This window comes from Mesoplodon mirus (assembly GCF_964341445.2).
Source record: "Mesoplodon mirus genome assembly, chromosome: 9".
Classification (NCBI taxonomy): domain Eukaryota; kingdom Metazoa; phylum Chordata; class Mammalia; order Artiodactyla; family Ziphiidae; genus Mesoplodon; species Mesoplodon mirus.
This window is the reverse complement of record NC_138985.1, coordinates 47994342-48020910: the sequence shown is the minus strand read 5'-3', so window position 1 is coordinate 48020910 and position 26569 is coordinate 47994342. Positions and strand designations below refer to the sequence as shown.

General features: G+C 33.5%; 1 protein-coding gene across 3 annotated transcripts in view; it reads right to left on the bottom strand.

Moving 5' to 3' along the window:
* DGKB (diacylglycerol kinase beta) overlaps window positions 1–26569 on the bottom strand; it is a gene marked incomplete at its 3' end in the record, with an annotated part of 923203 nt that overhangs the window by 427955 nt on the left and 468679 nt on the right. For all 3 annotated transcript variants that reach the window (XM_082632047.1, XM_082632048.1, XM_082632049.1), the window contains 2 exons: window positions 24209–24283; window positions 681–766 (listed from right to left, as the gene is read on the bottom strand). In XM_082632047.1, coding sequence (XP_082488173.1) covers window positions 681–766; window positions 24209–24283 — 161 coding nt within the window. The remainder of the gene's footprint in view (window positions 1–680; window positions 767–24208; window positions 24284–26569) is intronic.

Sequence of the window (26569 nt, the reverse complement as noted above, 5' to 3'; positions counted from 1 at the left end):
ATCCTCCTGTTTTCACTAAAATTCTTACAAGTTCTCAGATATTGTTCACGTAACTCCTTAATTTTTGCAGTTCTTGAACTCTGGTTTTCTCCTTAAGTATATTACTACTACTGACATTGTTTATTGGAAGGCCAAAGAATACAATTTTCCCTGTTTTTCCTGTTTTAAAAATATGTTAGTAGATTAAAGTCGTTAGATGCTTACCAAAAGTGTGCTGACAATATGTATTCATTTTTAATTTGAATACTTTTGAGAGTATGAAAAGGTAGAATATTCTCAACTGCATTGACTAAATAAAAGTTTGCTTCAATATATATAGATAGTAAAACTTCTTTTGAATCAATCTTTCCTTTTTATGAAGAGGCCTATTTTTAAAAAAGATTGGTCAATGCAGATCCAGAAATATTTGAGGGCTTATTAAATTCCAAGAGAAATGAATGAGGAAAGAAGGATTTCTAGTTATTTGTAAACTATTTTGTCAGTTAAAAATTTGAAATATGTAAGAATAAATTAAGCCAGTAAACAGTGTGTAACATTCCAGATGTCTAAGTGTATCACTATGTATTTTATTTAATGCATCCACATCCAAAGATATGGATGCATTAAATAAACAAACAAAATACACAGAATTTAAGGTTACCACTCTCACCCCAGCTACGTTAAATGTGTGCCTTCATTACCTATGCAGTCCAAAATCCACCCCACAGTTCCATCTCCACCGCAGGCTAACACTCTGAAATCAGGAACATCACGGAAAAAGTTTAACCTGAAAAATAAGCATGTTATGGCACATGATTGATATTTCAAAATTAGGACATTTTTAGTTTTGTATATTTAACATTTCATCTAATGAAAGATTTTGATTTTATTGAAAAACATTAAATTCTTATGTAGAATGAAATTCTAAAATAAAAGTATTAACATGTTCTAAGTTAAACATTGTCATTATATGCTCTATATTCTATAATAAATATATTTTTTCTTTTATCAACTCTAAAGTTAAAAAAATAAAGTTAATAAATTATAATAATTTTCATTAAGATATACTCCCATATGCGGTATGCAGTTCACATAATACAGAGTGACATATACAAAATTGTTTCATTTACTAATTTTTATTGATAAACAATTCTTCTGAATAATTATATAAATGTGACCAATAGGTCAGTAAATATGTCTTTGAGAGTTTTCTGCCTTCTCCATTACTGGGAGAAATTGATCAGGCTGCATATGAGGTTTTAGCCAACTGTACTCAGTGTTTCCTTCTGACTGAATCTGCAACTAGAAGCCAGGCTTCCCCCTGTCTTTTGACCTGGCTGGCAGTGTTTGCCACCCAGGAATACTCAAGACTAACTGTGGGGTCAGCTGTGATAAATGTCCACTGCTTCTGCTGCTACTGCATGCAGTGTGCTTATTAATGCAACCTACCTTGGGGAAAATTACAAAGGCAGGTAATGCATCCAGTTATACAATCACACATGCCTACTTTCTTGCAAAAAAAAAAAAAAAAAGAATTGAAATAGGATAGAATATTTAGAATGTGTCTCTTCACCTTTCTTTCCCCAATGGTAACAATATAGTACAGTTGGCCCTCCATATCTACAAGTTCCACATATACAGATTCAACCAACCAGGGATCGAAAATCTTAAAAAAAAAAATCCAGAAAGTTTCAAAAAGCAAAACTCGAATTTGGTGAGCCGCAACTATATATTTACAAAGCATTTATATTGTATTTACACCTATTTACATAGCATTTACATTTTATTACGTACTGTAGTAACCTAAAGATGATTTAAAGTATGCGCAAACACTATGCCTTTTTATATAAGGGACTTAGAGCATCTGTGGATTTTGGTATCTGGAGTCCTGGAACCCATCCCCTGCGGATACCACAAGAAAATTTTCTATAGGATTACATATATAAATGTACACAAGTAAATTTTATCACGCACATATTTTAACATAAATGGGATTATGCTATACAACCTTTTAATTTATCTGTGTGCATTTTTTGACTTAAAAATGTCAGAGATCTTTCTGTGTCAGTGTATATATAAAGATTTATTATAAGTGAATGTATTAAATAGGGTATATATTCTATGATTAAATAAGTCATTTCATGTACTTTTAAAATCTTTAGTGTTTCACTATCACAAAAAAACAGATATTGTAGTTAACATTATTTGAATACATTTATGTGAACAAGTGCATTATGTTCTGAAAGCTAATCTTCTAAGGGAAATATTCCACTACAACATTATGATACCTTCTGAATGGCGCCCACTGTAGAAAATGTAAGGGCCCACTTCCTTGAAACTCCAAAACACTACATATAAACAACTTTATGATGTTTCTTCAATAAGTGAAAAATATATTTTTGTAGGTTTACAGATGTGTGACCTCCTTTGTGAACTGCATGCATCTTTAAAGCCTTGTCCTTCTTTTCCATAAGCTGCATTTTATTATCTCATAAACTCTACGTATTATGAGTGATATTTTCATTTAAATTAGCATCACTAGAAAAACACATTTGGTTAATGTAATACAAACAGTGTGTAAACATAATAGAAATGTAAACAAATCAACTAAAACCCCATCCCCTTACTAAGAGCCACAAATATTTAGAACATGAAATTTTCCTGTATTTCCTCATGCATTGTATTGTGGGCATTTACCTTTCGTTAGACATGTTGAAATATTTTCTTCCAGGCTATCACTGGTTAGTTTGCTGTTATATAAGCAATATAATAAACACCTATATACCAGTTGCCCAACCCAGAGAGTAGAATATTCCTAATAACTTACGTATACCTGCGTTCTTTCCCTATAGCACCCCCTTCCTTATTAACAAAGGTGACCACTATTCTGAATTTCAGGTTATCATGTGTATGCCATAAACAACACATTGTTTGTATGTTGCTTTTTCATCTCAGCATTGTTACTAACATTCCTCCATGTAGTAGCTGAATTTCCATCGACGTGTAGTTGAAGAGTTATTTTATTTCTACTGCTGTGTTTAATACCATTTATATGGGTATGCTTTTTAAAATTCATACAATGGATATTTGGATTGATTAGCTTTATGTTCTCATAAAAAATGCATTATTGGACATATTTTCTAGTGCTCATGGACAGTGACCACTTTTGCAACTTTACAATATCATGCCAAACTATTTCCTATAGAAGCTGTACCAATGTATGTACGTAAAAGGTGGAAAAAAAACTGTGCTGAGCCCATCCTAACACTTGTAATGTCATACTTGTTAATTTTATGTGTTTCCTTGTTTGTGAAATGCCTTTTCGTATCTTTTCTCTACTCCTTTTTTACTTGTTGATTTGTAAAAATTCTTTACTTCTTGATTTTAATCCTTTTGGGGTTTTTTATTTCTTTTTTTGGCAAATATTTCCTATAGGTTTAAAGTTTTTTTCTTTTACTTTCCTTAATGTATATTTTAACAAGTAACATTTTAGTTTTAATGTATTCAGGTTTATCAATCTTTTGATAAATGGCTAGCACTTTAGCCTGCTTTGTGTAACAAACAATGTTTCCTCAGTGGACAGAAGAGAATTCACATTTACTCTCCTAAAATTTCAGTTTTAATTTTTCAAAAAATTTATTTATTTTATTTTTGGTTGCGTTGGGTCTTTGTTGTTGCACGTGGGCTTCTCTAGTTGCGGCGAGCGGGGGCTATACTTCGTTGCGGTGCGTGGCTTCTCATTGCGGCAGCTTCTCTTGTTGCGGAGCACGGGCTCTAGGCATGCAGACTTCAGTAGTTGTGGCACGCGGGCTCAATAGTTGTGGCTCGCGGATTCTAGAGCACAGGCTCAGTAGTTGGGGCACACGGGCTTAGTTGCTCCGCGGCATGTGGGATCTTCCAAGACCAGGGCTTGAACCCATGTCACCTGGGTTGGCAGGCAGATTCTTAACCACTGAGTCACCAGGGAAGCCCCTTAGTTTTCATTTTGACATAGAAATTTTACGTGGTGATGTAAGATAGGATGGTGTGAGTTATTGGAATAGAATAGATAATATATATAAAATATCCACAATATTCTAGAGTGGTTCTGTCTAGTAGTGATACCTTTCTTCTTTTCCCTTCTTCACTGCCTTCTTTCAGCCCTCTGCCCTCCCTTTCTCTTTCTCCATTCCTCCCTTTCTCGCCTCCTTTCTTCCGACCTTTTGGGTGTTGTGCAACAATTTTTCTTTTCATTTTTAAATCCATCTTTTCATGTTTTGGATAATTCAGTTTTCTATCATGCAAATCCATCATAAATCAAATTTCCATATGTGGGTATTTTTCTTTTTAGACTCTGTTCTATTTTATTCATGAATTTGTCCATCTCTGAACCAGTACCACACTCTTACAACACTATAGCTTTATAGTTAATCTATGCCTCATTGAACATGAAATCTTATCTATTATTTTTTTCTTTGCTTTACTGTACACATATTAAATTTAACTTTTCATATCCCATAAGGGTGAAAATAAAAACACACAAAAAAAAATCATAAACGTTTAAAAAAATTGCATTACATGAAGTCTACTGATCAATTTTAGGAGAAATAACATCTATATGGTGTTAATTCCTCATCCATGAATATAGGATTTTTCAATCAACTTATTCTTTAATATCCTTAAATAAATTACAACATTTTTTTGCTTGCAGGTCATTGTTAGATTTATTCTTGATTGTTTTAAAGTTTATGTTGGTATCTTAAATTTTTTAATTGTTTATTAAAATTAATGTTTTTGTTGCTGGTATATATAAATATATTTGACTTTTATATATTGATCTTACAAACAGCCACATTACTCCTCTTTTCTACTGCCTATGTTTGTAGATTCATTTGGATTTCTATGTAAACAACTGTATCATATGCAAATAACAATGGTATTATTAGTGATCTTCAATCCTTATAATTGTTATTCCTCTCCCTGTCTTATTGTGCTGGCCAGAGCTTCAATACTTTATTGAATTAGAGTATTTATACAGAATATCCATATCTTGTCCCCGAATTTAAATGGAATACTTCCAGAATTTCCCAATTTAGGATGATGTTTGTTGTACGGATTTTCTTTTCTTTTTCTTTTTTGAGTGACACCTTTCGTACATTTAATTAAGTCTTCTTCTATTTCTGTTATATAGAATTTTTATTATGAATCAATGTTAATATTCTCTGTACCTTGTGAGATATTGAGATGATTTCATTTCATTGGTAATGTGGGCATATACACTTACATATTTCTGCATTATTAAAACATTCTTATAACACTTTCATATACCCAAATTGGACACTGTTTATTAATATTGTTATAGAGTTGGTTTTGCTTTGCTAACATTTTGTTTAAAAGTTTTTCATCTACATTCATGAACACAACAGACTTACTATTTTTCTTCTTCATACCACCTGTCTAACTTTTTATCAAAACTTTTCTGTCTCATAATACGAACTGTAGAATATGCCCTTATTTTCCATTTTTTGGAGGCATCTATATAATTTTGGAAGTTCCTTAAAACTGGTAGCACTTGCATATCAACTATCCAATTTCTAGTGAGTTTGATTTCTTTTTTTTTAATTAAGAGGTATTAAATAATTGTTTCAATTCCTTTATTATTGAAAATGATCCTATTTTCTAATTCTTTCTAAATCAGTTTTTACCACTTACATTTCTGCTTTAATTTGTCTATCTCCTAAGTTTTCAAAGACCTTGTCACTGAAACCTACAAAAGCTTTTCAAATTAAGCCAGTAGCTGAAAAGTTTATCATAGAGCTGAAAAGTTTACCATAGTTGTTTCTGGTGAAAGCCTAACCATCCACATGACTCACCATTGCTCTTCCATCCATGATGATGTTTCATCTGTTTTCTTTTAAAATTGTCATCTTTGGTTCTTCAGCAGCATCCTAACCCCAAACATAAACCCCATGTGACTGTCAGACCAGCTTACTCTCTGTAAGTTGATTGCTAAATGGATTGAAAAATGTACTTCTCTATCTTAACTTCTTAATCCACTTCATCTATGCAGTTTTCCCAGGAGAGTCATTCATTCCTTATTTCATTCATTCCTTGAATAGTAGCCCTGGATAATTATTTAATCATTCTGAGCTTCAGTTTTCTTATCTTTAAAATTAAATTAATACCACCTGCTTTGTTGGGCTGTTTTAAGGAATAAACAAAGTGTGTACGTGAATTGCATTGTACTATCCAGAGGTTATTATTAATTTAATAATTTTATCTTTATTAAAAGTAGTAAACATATTTCATAGGTCAGATTGTCACTCTTCTATTTTACCACCTCTCTCACCCACAGCATTCTGGCAAAATAGTCAGCAAGAGAATTCTAACAAGCAAAGCTGGATGGACAGTGATGAGAGTTCTCCTACCTCCAAGCTGATACTATTAGGAGACCTATTTATGGCACTGGGGACAGTAAGTTCAGATGATAACAGCTCTGACTGAGAACAAACAAATGCAAGAGACGTGGAAAGAGTCAAAATGCAGGGCTTGGTGTGACCACTGACTTTTCATTCATTAAGCTGCAAAGACCAGCACATGTGAGGCTCCCACTTCATAGGTCATCCTAACGATGGGGAAGATGAAGGCATGTGGAGTGTCTGAAAAGACTCCCCTTTGCGGAAACTTTAGTACTATATACTATACGTTTCACCTATCAATTTCAACATTTCACTTGAAGAACTAGTAGGTATGAACATTTTGTAATGAAATAATCATTCATGGCTCCTGAATTTATTTTTGCCATTTTATGGAAATTTTAAAAAATTAAAACGATTTTTAAAGCAGATAATGATTCTTGAGTCTTCAGTGTTCGTAATTATAGCACTGGCTCTCCTAGAGTTTTTTATTTATCCATGATAGCTAAATTTGAAAAAAGAACCTATGTTAATGTATGTTTAGTAGCTCTGTGTCCAATGCCTTCTTATCACATATGCTCAACAGCCACCACTATAGCACACCCTAAAAAAAAGTGGGTGGTAAGATTATAATGCTTAATACCACTAAAAGCAAGTCAAAATATTTCATCTAAGATTCAGAGGTCTACTTTCCATTTTAAATAAGTTTTAGGATAAAACTGATATAGAAAAATTAGTGCCTGACAATAGTATCTAAAAAGCACACTACAACAACTCGTTAAGAAAGAAGAAAAACTGCAGTACTGATTCCATTATCTTGGAAAGTGTCTTATAATGAGATTTCTTAAATGACAATGTGTAGGAATTTCTTTTTATTCCAATAGCACATTTTATTATTCAAGGAAAATAAGTGATACCTGTCATTTATATCTAATTTTGATGTATCAGATTTAGCATATAAATATAATAAATGTATGGCTACTAAAGAGTGTACATATTGTACATTATATGTTATAAAGTTATATTCTTTAATACTTAAAGGAAACCAATGTGCGATTGATAAATACTGTTAGCATAATACTCTGGAGTGAATGCTCATTTAATTGTACATATTCATTCCTTTGTATTAAAGAAACACAAGGCTGAAGGATCAAAAATGATTTTATCATGTCATCAACTCTTCCTCTTCTTCTTCCTCCTCTTTGTTTAGAAAAAATAGTTTACATAAAGAGCTTGCCTTAAGAAAGGTCTGCATTTTGATTTAAACATTTTGAGCCAGATACAGCATACTTATCTCTTATTATTCAGCTCAATTCATATTCATACCTGTATGTACACAGTTGTATATTATTCTTACAGTTATAGGATTATTTGGCTTCACAACTGTCTCACTAAAATCAGGCAGAATTTTCTGGTCAGTGATGTTGCTATTGCTTATTAACCTTTTTTTTTTTTTGGTCTAGAAAACCAATTCTTAATACCTTCCAACTCGTTTTCTAATACCCAAACTGTATCTATACATACCTTGGTGTCACTGATATTATTACTGCTGCTGCAGCCAATCTGACAAAATCTATGCATGAAGCAATTATGTCCCTCAAAGTTTCTCTATGTTATATATTTTAAAAGGGGGGGGGTATATGCCGTCTTTTTCTGTGGATTTTGATAATGTCAGCTTCAAAGTGATGACTCATCAACTGTAATGTACCTTTCCCATCATTTCAGCTTAAAGTAAAACAAATTATAACTATGTCCTCCCATCTTGTATCTATTTTACCAATAAATTACAAAGTTTAGGTAAATAAGGAAGTTCACCTCTTTCAACAAATGTGGCTAGTCTTTTGAGGATATTGTATGAAAGATGAATTTATACTGATTTGGGGGGGCATTTAATGTAAACAGTGGAATGGTTATAAACAAAATGTTATTTGGACTCATCATTATGAACCCAATAAAATTTAATGCTGTTCTCATCATATTCAGAAAAACTTTCAGAGTATTTGAGAAAATATATATCCCAATGAGCGATTAATAATTGAAACATTAATTTCTTTATCTCTGGAAATCTCAAAAACATCTCGTATGCATATGTGTATTTTAGAAGAAAAAGAGAGAGAGGCAGAGAAAAATGACAAAAAGAGATGAGAGACAGAAACATGAGTGAATATTTACTCTTGGGAAACCTATGATGCTATGTCATTAAATAACTTCAATATTCTCCTTAGTGTAATACAAAATAGAAAGAAGTCAGTAAATAAGGTCTGTAAAGTAATCCAAATATTTGTTCCTTTTTTGACTGGTGCACAAAATTTTTGGAAAATTAATGTGTTAAAATGAGTATCAAATGCTTTCAAGTCATTTTTGAGTGAATAAAAACAAAGGAATACTTAGTGAATTTTATTTTATATGCATCAGATCATTCCACCAAGTTAATTTTAGAATGTGAAGTAAGAAGTTATTTTGAATTAGGAAATACATCTAGACATCTATTAAAAAAAATTACTTTGGGGTTTCCCTGGTGGCACAGTGGTTGAGAGTCCGCCTGCCAATGCAGGGGACACGGGTTCGTGCCCCGGTCTGGGAAGATCCCACATGCCGTGGAGCGTCTGGGCCCGTGAGCCATGGCCGCTGAGCCTGAGCATCCGGAGCCTGTGCTCCGCAACGGGAGAAGCCACAACAGTGAGAGGCCTGCATACCACAAAAAAAAAAAAAAAAATTACTTTGACTAGAATCAAATACAAAAGAATAGCTATGCCTAAGAGAGATACATTTCATGGAAAATCCATATAGCTAGAAAACTAATTTTATGAATGATATAGCACCTGCATCAATTTGCTTATTTAATATGCATTTATTAACTACAACTGTGTATCAGGAACTGGGTTAGAGTCCAGAGACTCAAAAGCAAGATAAGAGTCCTTGCCATCAGGTATCTTAATTGAGAAGGCAGACAAGAAAACATCTGATTCACATTGCTATGGAATGTTTTGAAAACAGTTAATGCAGAATAACTGGAGGAGAATAAATGCATTGTCAGAGGGGATGGGAAAGTGAATGATCTTTCCATTCATCAAGTTAGTGAATAAAGCTAGTGAACAGGTTTAGAAAAGGGTGAGAAAATGAATTTAGTATTAGAATGTGAAATTTGAGATACCTATGGGACATTAACATGGAAATGTAGACTAAGTAGTCAAATAAACCTACATGGACAGAGAAATCTGAGATGGAAGAAGATAGTCGGAAGCAATCCGTGTACACTTGATCAAAATCATGAAAAGAGAATAAGAAGAAGGAACACAGAGTTGTGTTGCAGCAAAGGAAACCATAAGGTTCCTTAAACAACTAAAAATAGGGTTACTATATGATCTAGCAATCCCACTCCTGGGCATATATCCAGAGAAAACCATAATTTGGAAAGATACCTGCACCCCAATGTTCACTGCAGCACTATTTACAATAGCCAAGACATGAAAGCAACCTAAATGTCCACTGACAGAGGAATAGATAAAGAAGATATGGTACATATATACAATAGAATATTACTCAGCCATAAAAAAGAATGAAATCATGACATTTGCAGCTACATGGATGGACCTAGAGATTATCATACTAAGTGAAGTAAGTCAGAGAAAGACAAATATCATATGGTATTACTTATATGTGGAATCTAAAATAAATGATATGAATAAACTTATTTACAAAACAGAAACAGACTCACAGACTTAGAAAACAAACTTATGGTTACTAAAGGGGAAAGGTGTGGGGGGATGGATAAATTAGGAGGTTGAGATTAATATATACACACTACTATATATAAAATAGATAACCAACAAGGACCTACTGTATAGCACAGGGAACTCTACTCAATACTCTGTAATAACCTATATGGGAAAAGAATCTGAAAAAGGATATATGTATATGTATAACTGAAGCACTTTGTTGTACATTTGAAACTAACACAACATTGTAAAAAAATGACATTCCAATATAAAAAAAAATGCTGGAGAGAGAGTGGAGAAAAGGGAACTCTCCTACACTGTTGGTGGGAATGTAAAGTGGTACAGCCACTGTGGAAAACAGTATGCAAGTACCTCAAAAAACTAAAAATAGAATTGCCATATGATCCAGCAATCACACTCCTGGGCATATATCTGGACAAAACTATAATTTGAAAAGATACATGCACCCCTATGTTTATAGCAGCACTATTTACAATAGCCAAGACATGGAAACAACCTAAAGGTGCATCGACGGAGGAATGGATAAAGAAGATGTGGTACATATATACAATGGAATACTACTCCACCATAAAAAAGAATGAGATAATACCATTTGCAGCAACATGGATGCACCTACATATTCTCATACTAAATGAGGTAAGTCAGAAAGAGAAAGACGAATACCATATGATATCACTTATATGTGGAATCTAAATTACAACACAAATGAACTTACCTATGAAACAGAAACAGACTCACAGACATAGAGAACAGACTTGTGGTTGCCAAGGGGGAGGGAGAGGGATTGATTGGGAGTTTGGGATTAGCAAATGCAAACCATATATATATATATAACTGAATCACTTTGCTGTATACCAGAAACTAACACAACATTGTAAATCAACTATTCTTCAATAAATTAAAAAAAAAAAAGATCATGTTGCAGTACAACAGACATGGATTTGCTCTTTTATGAGTCTAAAACCTTGAGCAAATCTTAAGCTCCCTGATCATGAGTTTCCTTATTGGCAAATGAAGAAAATGCTTAACTCATAAAGTGATAGTATTTTGCATATTCCCTAGCATACAACCAACATATCACTATTATTATTATAAAATTAAGAAAGCATATATACATGAAATGAACGGAGTTCTGAGTGTGAAATTCTAAGAAAAAATGATACTAAAAGAAGTGACTAAGGAGAATGTATCCAGATATATAATAAGCAGCACCTCAGAGATAGGAGACATTGATTTTCTAATATCCAGGGAGATGAGACTTTTAAGATAAGTGAAAACAGCTAAAGCTACGTGACTTAACACTTAGCAATTTATCAGTGACAATAGCAATGTCAGTGGAGAGTAAAGTCAAAACCCCAACTGCACTGAAGAGGAGATGGAAAAGTGAAAGAATAGCCCATTTTATTAAGAATGTAGTTGTGAAGAGACAAAAGAGTTGAGAAGGTAAGTAGCTATACATTTCCATAGAGATTTGTCAAATTAAAAATGAGAGTATCCTCAATTTCACATGTTGCTCATGTTTTTGCAACTCCGCAATGACCTGGGAATTGTTTTTCTGTTTTCCTTTTGGTCTTGAACCTCTATCCTTTATCCATTCCTGTTGTAATTTGTGATTATTATAACACTTTCATCATCGCACATGTTTTCATAAACTAATCCAAATCATTTTAATACAGAGTAGTCATATGTTAAAAAGGGATTACATACTTGAGCTAAAAAGCCAGTAGAATAGGAACAGCTCAAGACGTAATAATAAGAGGGTGGGAATAATAAATTAAGTATCAAAGAACCAACAGGAACAGGGACCCAGAACAGAAGTTGAATACACCTTATTTAGGAGGAGAGATGCCTCATCCAGTGAGAGGGAAGGAAGTCAGGATGGGTATGAATATCAATGTGTTCATAAGGGTAGGAGTAAGGAAAATAAGTTAGAATAATTTACTTGCCATGGCCTCTGATTGATAAATTAGGATCAGGGATGAATACTGGTTTTGTGGAATGTGATGTTTAGAAAAATCTGAAACCCTCTTTAAGAAAAAATATGCAAAAAATGTATATAAATTTAGGTTTAGATAAATTATATATAAATATATAAATGTAATATATGAATATATAAATAGTTATTTAAAATAAGAAATCACAACAAACTGGAAATTTAAGATAGCTCACAGATATGACATCATATGATCTAGAATAAAAACATAATAATTAATTAGCTTGATATACTTAAAATTTTTCCATTTATTGGCTTTTCATATGAACAATTTTGAATAACATATTTATGAAGAGATAAAAAGATGAGATCAAATTGTAGATTTCTATAAGCTGATTGTCTCTATATCAAATTGCCTTAAACTTTCATGCTTCTTGAGTTTTAGAGTTTTAAATGGAAGAGCAGGGCGCAATTTGAAAAAGTCTACTTGGTATAGTATTATCCGTAGAAATGTTAAAGACTTCATTACTTCAGTGACCTAAGACTTGAGTCTTACTTTTTTTTTCCCAAAAGGTCCATTAGCACCTGTAGGATCAATAAGAGGATGACTGAATAATTTGTGAATGTGTGTGTGTGCATGTGCACATGCATACAACTTGACAATTAAAGCCTTCATTGTAAGTCACAGACTATTAAATTGTCTTTGAAAGCAATTATGAATTATGTGCATACCAAAATCAATGCAAAGCATATACTTTTATCTGTATGTTTCTTACATTAGTAAAACACATATTTTTGTCATGATGATGTGCTCCACCAAACTCTGTATTCCAATTATCACCATAGGAACAAATAATTGAATCTTAAGTGCAGAACTTTTTAACTGAGTCTGTGATAACATGATCAATAATGTCCAATGTTTTACCATCATCCAAATGAACTTCCAAAAACTTGATTGGGAGTCCACAAGTTGCATGCACTCAAATCATTACTGCAATAAATGAATTTTCTTTTTAAAACATTCTGATCACTCTAATGTAAAAACGGCATTACTTGATCTTTTTAAAGTTCTTCTTTTGCTAGTGGACCAAAATCTTAACAACTATTACTTCACTTACAACACACATAAGAAAACTTGAAATTGAAAATGCACATTAATTTAAAAGTCACATTTGATCTAAATGAAAAATCATGCTTAAAAGAGTGTTATACAAAGGAATTCTCTGCAGTTTAAATGATTGCCTTCAAGCAGAGAATTCGCTATTAATTTGAGGCAGATACTGATGCTTCTTTAGCATTTTTGTGTTTATGGTTTCCACATGGTCAGTGATATCACTAGAGTTCCCATCGCTGATGGTAAAGATTGATAAATATTTCATAGAAGTTATGTATTCATCATCAACACTTTTTAAAACAAAAATTCATAGAAATGCAGAACTTAATTTTTCATTTAATATGCATTTTCATTTTTGAGATATATTTGCTGAAAAGTTTTTTGGCAAAATAAAAATGCATAATATAACACAATATTTATAAACTACCTGTTTAATTTGTAAGACACCAAGGAAGAGTGTTCAAATTTCATTAAACATTCTTGGCAGGACTGATCATTTTCTCTTCCTCACATATTTCATGTACATCTAACCTGTGATTTCCCACATCTCCACTGACAATGCTGATTGTTATATTTGTTCCCATTTGCATCTCACAAGGAGAGGACAGGCATAGTCCACAGCATAATGGACTGGCATAACAAGTATACCAGTTGGCCAACAAGGTCTTTCAGTGAACATTTATTTTTGTCTTTGAATTCTCTGTACACTGTATTTCAGAAGAAGTTGTTGCTTGTATGTGGGAAAGATTGGGAAGAGAAAGTTTTTTTGCTTTTTTAGATGAAATGATTATAGGTTAAAGTGAGAACTGTGTTCACTGGACATGTATGTGTCTTACATCTGACTAGAGGATAAGAGCAGAGGCAGGATGTGCAAATTAGCTCTCAAACTCCTCAAGTTTATTATAATGTACCCATTAATAATAATACTTAAACTAAAAATACAAAATTCTTATGCTAATACTAAATTGAGTTGGATGCTGGGACACCAGAAATAAACCAGAAGAGTCCTGGGTAAACTTAATTATTATGGTCACAGTAGTTGTAAGACCCTATGTGATTTGGCCCGTCAGTGCTATTCTAATATGCTATCTCTGTCCATTCTGCTCCAGCCACGCTGGCCTTCTTGCTAATGTTCCCCAATTGTGTCAAATATTCTCCCATCATGATGTTTTTAGTCATGCTCCTCCCTCTTCTTTAAATGTTATTCTATGTGATGACCAAATGGCTTGCTTCCTCATCTCCTTCATGTCTATACTCAGTGAGTCTTTCCCGGCTCAGCCTATTTAAAATAACCATCACAGAACACTAACTACCAATATACACTCTGTTTACCTTCCCTGCTCACATGTGTATATTTTATTAGTTTAATGTGTGTCTTCCTTCACTAAGACCATGAGGGCAGAAAGTGATGTTTCTTTTGTTCATAGGGGACTGGCAGTGCTAAGACTTTTTCCTGACACCTGGTAGTCATTGAATTAACATATGCTGAATCAATTTATATTACTAATACTATTATATATATATTTATTGCTGTTGTTATTGTTAAACTACCATTTCACTTTTACTTAGTTGTTGAATCATTATTCTGTTTGAGTGTGGACTACATTCAATAGTCCACTGTTATTATTTCTAATTAAATTATAGGAGTATGTTACTACATTATCATTAATAAAGGATTCTGAGATAATCATCTGCTATGAGTTTTCTTATTTTCACTCATTAGTAAGATGCTGTTATTTGACTCCCTGGAGCTGACAGTAAAGTTGTGCCAGGGAGCTTGCTGGGCAGGCTTAGATAATAATAGCAAACTGAGGATAGTCAAATAAAATAGTTTATGATACTTATTAGAAACTTGACTTTTGTAGAATAAAATAAGAAACAGGTAGAAGGATATACACAAATGCATTGGTTATTTTCAACAGCCACCTTAGGAGAAAATGTTATTTTTCTAGACTGTTCAAGGAATTTGGATAAAAAATCACCTCTAAACAAAAACACATGGATCTATAGTCTGTTATTGAGCTGTTCTTTTCTCTGTGAAATGAGTAACAAAAGTTCAGATTTTTCAGCATCTTTAAAGTAATAATCGATTTGTTGATGTTTGTGGAAAGTGACTATAGACTTGTAATGCCCAAAATTCTTTCATGAGGCTAGAAGTTATAGGACTATTAACTGTAGGAGCATGATAGATTTTGTTACTTGTATTTAACACGTTGATCTTTAATATAGACGCATATATCGCTTCTCAAACTCAGTCACTCCACTGATCAAGGCAGAGACAAAATTATGCTCACACATTTAATTGGGGGGGGATTGCAAAATCATCTGCATCATATTTTATGATTAATCATTAGAATTGAAAGGGTCAATTGAGTGCTTTGTTTTTACATTAGCAAAGCAACGATTTTTTTTTCCTGGAAATTTGCAGTAGAGCTGGATTGAATTTTGATGAACATTTTCTTAGCATTTTGAGGATTTTGTTCAGCTCTCTGACACAGCAAGATTTCATAACAAGAGACATATGTAATATGTCATAGTTCTGATTCAAGAGGGTTTTTATTTAAGTAAAATATGGTAGAAACTTTGTTATATAAAATGATATTTTAAATTAAGAAAGTAATGAAATCTGTGGAATGTGTTATGTGTTTTCTAAATTACAAATTTATTTTAACAGGAGAATGTATTCCAAGGCTTTACTATGGAAATATGTGTGATACTTGGAATATGTGAATCTGTATGTTGACTGTTAAAATTTATTTTTTAAATGATATATGTTTTACATTTAGTTCAGGTATATGAAACCAAAGATTTTTTTAAAGCACCTATTTCACAAACAATTCATTGTTGTGATTGTTCACTATGCTGAACAATCTGGAAAATAATTTACATAATTTAAAAATATTTATCTTATATATTTTTTCAATTCAATAAATACTTGTTATTTTTCACTTAAATATTTTAGGGATGATATGAGAAAAAGCCATCTGTACTTTCATGAAGCTGATAGTCAGAAGGGAACAACCAATATCACGAGTATACAAAAAACTTGATATTAACTTTTCATAAGTCACATTAGCATATGCAGTTGGTATAACAGCTAGAGATGTGCATATTTATTTTAATGTTGTGAAGGAAAAAAAATCTCATTCTGTGAAGACCAGTGAGCGATATATATTTTATATTTCATTTTTGCAACTAATTTATACCTAAAAACCATTCATTCAATTATATCATAATATGCTTCATCAGGAAGAAACAACTTACATGATACAGACTCTAGTTTCAGATATCTTTAAATAGTCATTATCAGAGTGAGAGGATTTATTTAAAGAGATACAATAAAGACAAACAAATAAACATCTATTTCTATATTGAAAACAAAGATAAAAAGGGAAGTGGCCAGAGAGTCTGGGTATTTACTAGATAATTTATACTAGGGATTAGCAGAGTTTCGATACATCAAGAAAAGCATCTAAACAAAATGTTAGAAAAGAAGAATAAAGATAGGACGAGAGAGGAGAAAAGAAGAATAAAGATAGGATGAGAGAAGAGAGGCATACAAAAAGATCTAAAAATTTGGTATGGTAAAGAGGAACAATGGGGGAAAAAGGAAATTAAAAGAATGAATAACTGCAGGCTCTGGGTGGCAGATAAAATATTTATTTTTTTAAAAGTGTATCTATAGTAGCATTGGAAAAGTAATAAACCAGGAATAGAAATGAAATTAAATCACAAATTAGAGTAGTAAAGAGACCTTACAGAAGAGAACAACTTAGAAAGCAATACATTGAAAGGGAACTGATGCAAAAGGCACCCTCTGCCTCCATGGTTGACCCAGGATCAGGGATGGCACAGCTAGAAACAGGGATGGGAAGAGTTACGACACGTGAGGTCAGCTATGGGATTAAGTGAAGGATTACAGCATAGCCTGACCAGGGTCCCATTTCAGAGGAGCTACCTGGGGGGTTTGCCTCCTGGATAACAACTGAGGAACAACTCTCTAACAGAAGTGCACATCTACCACTGGACATGCAGCCTGGGGACTGGCATCAGATATAAAACAGGGCATTCTCATAGTTATAGAGATGAAAGTAGAAATTCAATACAATTCCATTCAAACTCATACTTTAAAAACTCGAGACAGTAACAACACATTGAAGAGAGTAAATGTCATTAAATTTTGAGAGAATAATTAGGGAGTTACATTATATAAAACAGTCTCCAGTGAGAATCAACAAATAGATCCATGAAGCAAAGGAAAGGGCAGCAACAGTCTAACATATATATTATTTCACCATATATAAAGTACATCAAATCAGTGGTGAAACAGTGGAAAATGAACAGCTTTCGTTGGGACAGCTAGATTTCAATCTGAAGGAAAAAAATGTTCCATGCCTACCTCATCCTAGTCTGTCAACGCATCTCTAAGAAAAATGTAATCTGTAAAGATTAAAGGTTAGAAATTGAAAACAAAATGAAAAATTATTAAAGATATAAAAATATTTCAGTAATTTTGGCTTGAGGAAAGGTTCTTCTAAAATATAAAGTTGAGAAATCATTCAGTGTAGAATTAGCAATGAAAATTTTATATATTTATATGGACAAGAAAAAGAACAAAATATACAAACTGAAAGCACACAGAACAAATGAGAAGAAAACACTTGCAACATATATAAAATGATGATAATATTTATACAATAAGATTTTAAAAGGAACACAAAAAAGACAAATCAAAAGGAAAATAGGCAAATAAAAGAGCATACGTGTAAAACCGATAGCTAGTGGGAAGCAGCCGCATAGCACAGGGAGATCAGCTTGGTGCTTTGTGACCACCTAGAGGGGTGGGATAGGGAGGGTGGAAGGGAGGGAGACGCAAGAGGGAAGAGATATGGGGATATATGTATAGCTGATTCACTTTGTTATAAAGCAGAAACTAACACACCATTATAAAGCAATTATACTCCAATAAAGATGTTAAAAAAAAAAGAGCATACGCTTTACATAAGAAATCAGAAGTTTAGTATATATAAGACAGAATGCTTGTTTGGAGCATCTGTTGGTTTTGCCTTATTTGACTGTGGGGAAACATGCTGCTGAATACAGTTTTGGTACATCTATCAAACAAGGAAACCAACGGCATTGACCCAAACAATGCGGTAGGCACGTGGCCAAACCTAGGCCTATGAGACACTTCTTTTCTAAATTTGAAAAATGTGAAACACAAAGATCACGATAGGTTGCTGGTGCAAAAAACTAATGCTTGTCTAAGAATTTAAAGTAATTATTATAAATTTAATGGGGAAGTTACTCTAATTGTAGCATATCAATATGGCCTATAATACCTATTATATAGTAATTAATCTACTAAATCAGTGGTTCTCCATGCTGTCTGCACATAATCAGCTGGGGAGCTTTTAAGGAATTGAAGTGCCTAGGCCCACCACTCAGATATTCTGAATCTGGCTATACTCCCAACACCTCCTTCAACCCATACCTATGCCCTCATAGGGAGTTCTCCATTCTCACTGTTTAAGGATAAAAAAACAGATTTACCAGTGCCTCTCCATGATATATCAGAAGTAGCTGGTGGTAGGCTGCTATGGCAGTACAAATAAACTGGGAATAATTTGAGGACAGAAAAGAATGCCATTTGACCTCTGGGCAGTATCTCAAACAATAAAATGTCCTGATTACCTTTTCTGGACAGAGAGATATTTAGAGTTTAGGAGACATACCAATTCAATAGTACTGACTAACAAATATTTCTCACACTATTAAGGACTCGGAAAGGATAAGAATGGAGAATTAGCGATGGAAGCAAAATTTATATAAGTGAATTTCTCAGAATGGACCCATAATTGGGAGTATAATTGCTCCAAAGAAATGCCAGTTAGCATGCTTTCTTAGTCACTCCCAGTGAATGTTCAAAACACTCATGTTCACGTTGGTAGGGTCGGAAGCTTTGGAAGGGATAAACAACATGAATTTATCTTCAACAAGAAGAGTAGGTACTGACTCTGGAGTACTCAACTGTCATCAAATGAGCCAATTAGTGAATTCCAATATGTTGCTATACCTCAAGGGAACCTAAGCCAGCTACTTAAGGGTAGCCTAAAATCCCTGGACCCTTTCCATAATGCAACTGCAGCCATTTGTCCTCCCTAACCTGACATTTGTTCTAGCAATTGGATTTACTTTTCTTTCCCATTATGCCCGTGTCAATGATCATAGCAAATGACTTACTGAATGCCTTAACCACTACCATAGTGTCCCACATACTGCTGTCTCCTTTCAAGGAATACCATTCACAGAGAAGGAAGAAAGACAGTGGGCTGATGCCCCTGTGACATAAAGGACTTCTTACATGTTTTTCAGGGAGAAACAGTTGTCCATAGAACACTGAAATAACCTACTAAAGACTCAGTCACTGAATCAGTGGGAGCACTTAAATGGTGTATGATCAAACAGCTGTATCATGTGCTCTGAACTATACGATGCTGCTTTACCCAATTCAGAAAACATGGTTCTGGAACCTAAATGTAAAGCTTGGTGATGAAACTTACAATTACACTTAATACTCACTGTGAATCTTAAATTTATGTGTCAAATTGGCTGGGCCACGGATGCCCAGAAAGTTGATCAAGCATTATTTTGAGTGTTTCTGCGAGGGTATTTTTAGATGAGATTTAACATTTAAATCAGTAGACTTCATAAAGCAAACTGCCCTCACTAATGGGTGACCCCCATTTAATCAGCTGAAGGCCTGATAGAACAAAAGGCAGACCCTAACCCAAGAAAGAGAGAATTCTCCAGCCTGATCACCTTTGAACTGGGATGTTGATTCTTCCTAGTTCTACAGCAGCTGGCCAGCCTTTGACTCAAACTGGAACATCAAATTACAGATTTGGATTTGTCAGCCTCAATTAGCATGTGAGCCAATTCCTTATAATAAATTTCCCTCTGTACATATGTACTATTGGTCTGTTTTACTAAAGAACGCTGACTAATACATTCACTTTCAAATATTTTGCTTCACATTCCCTTGGTTTTGAACTCTTATGGATGAGATGTTTTAACACCAAAGAGGAATGCTAGCATATGAGACAGTAAAATTTTCATTGAATTGAAGCTAACACGTGGGCATTTTGAGGCTCCTCGTACCACTAGACTAACAGGCAAAAAGACAGATAGGATGTTAACTGGTATAACTGACTCTGATTCCCAAGGAGAAATTAGGTTTCCTGCTATATGATGGGAAAAGGGAGTACTAATAGGAGCTCTACTCCGATCATTGGTTTAGTTGTAAGGGCTAGGTTACATACAGTCACAAACAACCCAAAATCTTCGCGGCATAATCTCACAGAGACTTCTTTATCATCTATTCTACAGGGACGTGGGGTAAGCGGGGCTGGGGGTAGGGGCTCTCTTGCGTGGTTTTCACTCTGGCATCCAAGCTAACCAACAGGCCAATATTGAATACTGCTGGACACTGTGGTAGAGGAAAAGAAAGAGTGGAAAATTTACTTTCTGCTCACAGTTTATTGTAAGAGAAAGCCATACAGCCACTCTTAATATCTAAGGTGAAAGGACTGAAATCAAGATCAAGTGCCTGGCAGAAGACCTGGAAATATCTGATAAACAGTACTAATACTGAGAGGTACTACCATGCCTGCATTCAAGGCACATGAGAAACAAATTCAGCCCTATACAAGCTATACTACCAAAATCTCAGACCTATCAGGGAAAAATATTTGAGTCACTACGCTGGGGAAACATTTCCAAGAAGCTGAGAAATGTTTTATATTTCAGCTACAGTTTTCAATCAGTAGTAAAACCAGGACTATAGACTTTACATGTGTTTTATTCTTTGTGTTATGAAGAATATCATTTAATGAAATTCATATTTATAGTTAAATATGTAATTTTCTCATTACATTTCTGTATATTGAGACCAAATGGATGAAGGGAAAGGAGAAAATAGTCATCTCCAGAGATGTTTTAGAGGACCAGGACTTGAAGCTGGATATAGTAACAATATGAGACTTGGGGTTGTCTACATTTTAGTAGGATGTGTATTTTTGGCTACATATTTAGCAGTAGCAATATGTTGATTGGTATTTTTTTCAACTTTTATGTTCAGAAAAGAAGAGATATTGGATAACTCAATGGGTTGGACCATGGTGAACACCTATTGCTTATTCTCACCGAGAACTCATCTTTCATCCTCAGGTTATATAACATCCTCATTTGGCTTTGAGGACACAAACAATTTAGATAATAGTCTTGACAGGACTGTTAATCCAGATGCTCCATCCCAAAGTAGCCAAGGCTGTGGCATGAGAAACAAGAGAGGCTAATAAATATGCTTCTCCTGGGGATATAAAGTTTTGAATATAGAAGCAAGAATACCAGAAACAATTGAAATCAATTTCTCGTAGCAGTAACTCCTATGGACTCTGTCTTTTTAGTCAAAATTTCCTCAAATTGTCCTGATTCCTATCCTTTCTGAAACATAGTTCTTCACTTTTCCATTAATTATAGGAGCTACTTCATAATTTTCCAGTAAACTCTATTTTGGATCATAAACCAGATTATATTTCTGTTGTTTATAGAAAAGTCAATCTAACTAATGCCATATTCAACTTTATAATTGATTAGCCATGCAAATAAAAATGATATGGATATATTTTCACCTAGTATATTTAACAGTAATAAAAATTACTGAAGATAGCCAATTTAAAGTAGGGCGTGGGAAATAAAACATTATATATTGCTGCTGGGATTATAATTTGATACAAAGTTTTTGTATAGTAATTTGGCAGAACCTGAGAAGTAAAATTGAAAATATTTGAATATGCTTCTAAAAACAGATAAATAGATAGACATTAACTTAAATTATGCCAATTATTTAAAAGTGCAGGCAATATAAATATTTCCCAATAACAGAATAGTTAACAAAACTATGGAATACTGTGCAGTTCTTAAAAACATTTAAACTGATCAATATCTACTGAACTCAAACAATATCCACCATATGCTTTTGAGTAAAAGGAAGCAAGTTGCAGAGCAGTAAAAAAACTAGTCTAAGTTATATTAAAAAATCCATTTATCTATGCAACACATATATGTGTGTGTCTATATATGAATACATTGTGTATATATGAGTACATTCTATACATATAGTAGTTTTTATATTTATAGAAGTTCTTGGAGGATATGCACAAACAATTCACAATAATATCCTTGAGAGGAGGTAGTGCTTAAAGTGGGGCCCTTAAGTTAATTTCTAAATAATATTCATTGTAGCGTGGAATTGTACAAGTACACTTATTACTTTTATTTTTCAGTATATTAAACTAGAGAAGATAATAGGATGGCTAACAGTTAAAGAGTAAAAGGAAACATGTAATACATATTTAAAGTGGAGTAGGAAAAAAATGAAATGAAATGAGAAAACAAGGCTAAAATCAAGTTATTGCAATAAATTTACATAGAGCTACAAAGTGATTATGTTATTGATTATTAATTAATAAATGATATTGATAACAAATAACAGTCATCGAGGGCATATTATGTGGTAAGCACATTTTTATATGCTTCATGGGTAACACCCAACTTAATTTTATAACTAGCCTATGAGGCAGGTACTATTCCCTCAGTTCACGGAAAAGACCAGGACGACACAGGGTAGTTAAATGGTAAGGTTTATAATTAGCAGAGTCATTAGGTATTTAGTTTAACTATAAAATACAAGCAAATCCTGGATTTACTAGATCTGCTGAAGCTACAGAGGTCTTGGAGGAGCTAAACTTCTTAATGCAAAATTCCTTAATCCTGCAGATTAAGAGCTACTTCTTTGAAGTTAAGAGAATATTAAAGAACAAAAAAAGAGGCATCCTGACTGAGCTTCTGTGTTAATATCAAGACTTTACTTTTTCTTGTCTTTAACCAGACTGGAACTTCCAGCATGTGGCTCACCTAGCCAATAATCTGATCATGATCCTCTACCTGGTGGAGTCTGGAGCTTGACAAAGGCAGTGTTCTGAACTAAATTCCTGTGGTGAGCCTGCCTTCTACAGCAAGGGGGTTCCACACATTATGGCTCAGCATTTGGAAACTAGCCCTGGACAACAGGTAGCAGGCAATGGAAGAAAAAGATGAGTATAATTGTGGGAGCCTGTGCTAATTAACTGCATGTTATTTACATTTATCTAACATGAGATACGAAGGCATAAATTTTATTCTGAGCATTTAAAAGACAATTTTAACATTTGGTTTCTCATTTCTGAGAATAACCTAGAAGACTTATTTTAATCATACCGATTTTGTTTTTTTAAAGAAGTTTATTTATAGAGCTCTTCTCTACTTCATCTGGTCTAATGTTTACTATCATGTTGATAGAGAGAAATCAGATCAGTGGAAGAAAATGACATTAATTAGTTAACTAGGCCAAGTTAATGATGAATTATTTCAGTGCATACTTGTGATATCAAAAGTATATGGTATCTGTTGAAAAATAATTGTATTTCACTACATCTTGCCTATTAATAAAGTATCTTATAAAAGAGTGATTGATATGTATTAGAGTTTGTAAGTAGTAAGTGAAAAAATCATATTATGATTTCTATTCTTTGTTAACCAGAAGAATTAAAAATTAAAAAAAAATTTTTTTTTATTCTGTAGTAGATCTATGTCCTATATTTAATAAACAGAAGGAGAGCAGTTCTTCTAACACATAGATGGTTTAGTAATTTAAGGACCCAGCTAATATATGTGTATGTCTGTGGTGTGATTATTCTTATTAACATTACTACTAGCAGTATGAGAATTACTTCACAATATTTAGAAAGGAGGAAAATCTTATTGAAACAGACCATTGTGAAAAACAGCACCTCCATTAGTTTCTCTTATGTAGTTGATATTCAACGTTGTTTTGTATACTAATCTGGCTGCTGTATTTGAATAACATTACTTCTAGGTTTGTCTGGCTGCTTATTTAATTAATTAGTATTAAATGAATTAATGGTAATAATATATATAGGCTTACCCTGGCATTGGTCCATTTCCAGCAAGACTGTAAACCTGACGAGGATTTAGTAGATATTGGAATTTTCTGTAAATTCTATAAAGATGAAAATATGGAAGGAAAGAATAAAATTTAGTGATATCTCCAAATTTTTATTCTAAATATGCACATGCATTTAGAACACTCTCTATCCTGCTTTTGAATATTATTTAGCTAATGAGATTTCAAATAAATATTTTAAAATATCAGTATACAATTAGATAAATATCTTCTCTTAATAGATCTTTGGGAAATTTACAGATTATTGGGTCAATCTAACAGAGATGAAAGTTATTTATCCCATATATAAAATGGGATTGGACACTGTATGCATGAAAGTAAAGACTGTGACTTCAGCTACTTAATTTTTGTTTGTTTGTTTGTTTGTTTTGTGGTACGCGGGCCTCTCACTGTTGTGGCCTCTCCCGTTGCGGAGCACAGGCTCCGGACGCGCAGGCTCAGCGGCCATGGCTCACGGGCCCAGCCGCTCCGCGGCATGTGGGATCTTCCCGGACAGGGGCACGAACCTGCATCCCCTGCATCGGCAGGCGGACTCTCAACCACTGCGCCACCAGGGAAGCCCTCAGCTGCTTAATTATTTCACATAAACAATCATCTTGATGAGCTAGATCACAAAATGCTAAACTATTTCTATAGGCACATATTAAACAATTCATTTTTTTCTGAAAGAACTCAATCTTTGCATAACAAATGCAACAGAAATGTTTCTAAGTACACACACATCCTGTATCACAATTCTGAGACAAAATATTAAACGTGAAGGAATATATTTGGTATTTAAAATTAGTTTTTATATATACATGTGAAAATATTACTATATATCTTAACATATTCATATTATGTGTACTGAAACTCTCCAAATATCTACTTATATCCTCCCACGTCCTTGTGCAATACCCTCACATTCTAGATCTTGAACAATGATATCACCTAGCATCTCAAGAATGATCTTAGAGCCATTCTCGGTACCTCCTTTTCCCCAGCACCTGAAATCGAGGACAATCCTGTACCTTCTAACTGAGTAATGTCTATCATACCTGGTTATTCTCACTGCCTTACAAGTTCTCTCACCAGCTCTGTAAAAGTCTTGCCTATTCAGCCTTCTTCTGTACTTCTATTTAAGTACAGTCACGTTGTTTCCATGATGAAAAGTTCCTGCCAGTGGCAAGTTACTTACAAAATATTTTATTATGTTTAAAATAGTTTGTCTCGTCTTTCTCCTCCTTTCTCTTAAACTTCAACCTCGCTGAATATCTCTTGGTTCCCTACCAAAACACCACACCCCCTTCCACACATCTGTCTTTTTTCTTCCTTCATCTGGCAAACATCTACTTATATCAGAACCAACTCAAAAGCTAGACTTCTGAGTCTTCAGAGACAATCATTTCTTCCTCTGAACTTCCATAGCACTTTTATTTTAAACATTCCTAGCTTAGCTTTTGCCTTGGGGTTACTGTAGTAAATCTGTTTACGTGTCTGCCTCCCTGTATGACTGTGTCTTCTGTCTCATCCCCAGTTCCTAGTAGAAACTGGATTCCCTCAAGTGTTGCTGTCTGAATGATGTGTGAACATTTTCACACCTGTTGACTGGTATGTGAAACTATGTGTGAATATATAATTGTTACCTTTTTCTACTTATCTAATACATCAAAGAAGAAAACCTACATATTTTGAAAGGAAAACCCTGAATAGAATTCCATTATTTGTGAAAGATGCTTCTTATGCATTCAGGAGAATTTATGACTGCATTAATAATAGATCTCCTTTAAACATATTTACAATCCTTTTGACTTTGAATGGCCCCTGTTAGTGTAAAAAGGACAAAGCACAAGTGGGTGTGCATATAGGAGCACTCAAATATCCTCCCTATCCCCCATTAAATTTAATTTACTGATGACTTCAGTGTATCTATCTGTAGATATATATTTTTTAATTTAAAGAAAATTATTTTTATGTACTGGGAGAAGAGGGAGGCAGATATTCAATTAAGGGTCATTCTACATTATTAATATTATCTTAATTTGTGGGGAATGTTTCCATTTGAAATATATATTTTTTCACTTGATACTTCATTTGTTTCTAATTTCCAACATGAATTTAAGTCTCATCTAATACTTTGTGAAGAGTTTACTTCTTTTTCAAGATATCCATAATATATACAACTAACAAACTGTGAGTAGGAAAGGAGAAAATAATTTTAGCATCATTATTTATTATTTTATATACCTAAAAGTGAAGCAACTATTCTCTTTAATAAAGCACTGTAAATATTTTATATTATTAAGTCACTAGTTATTTAAAATAACTTGTCTTGTTAGCAGA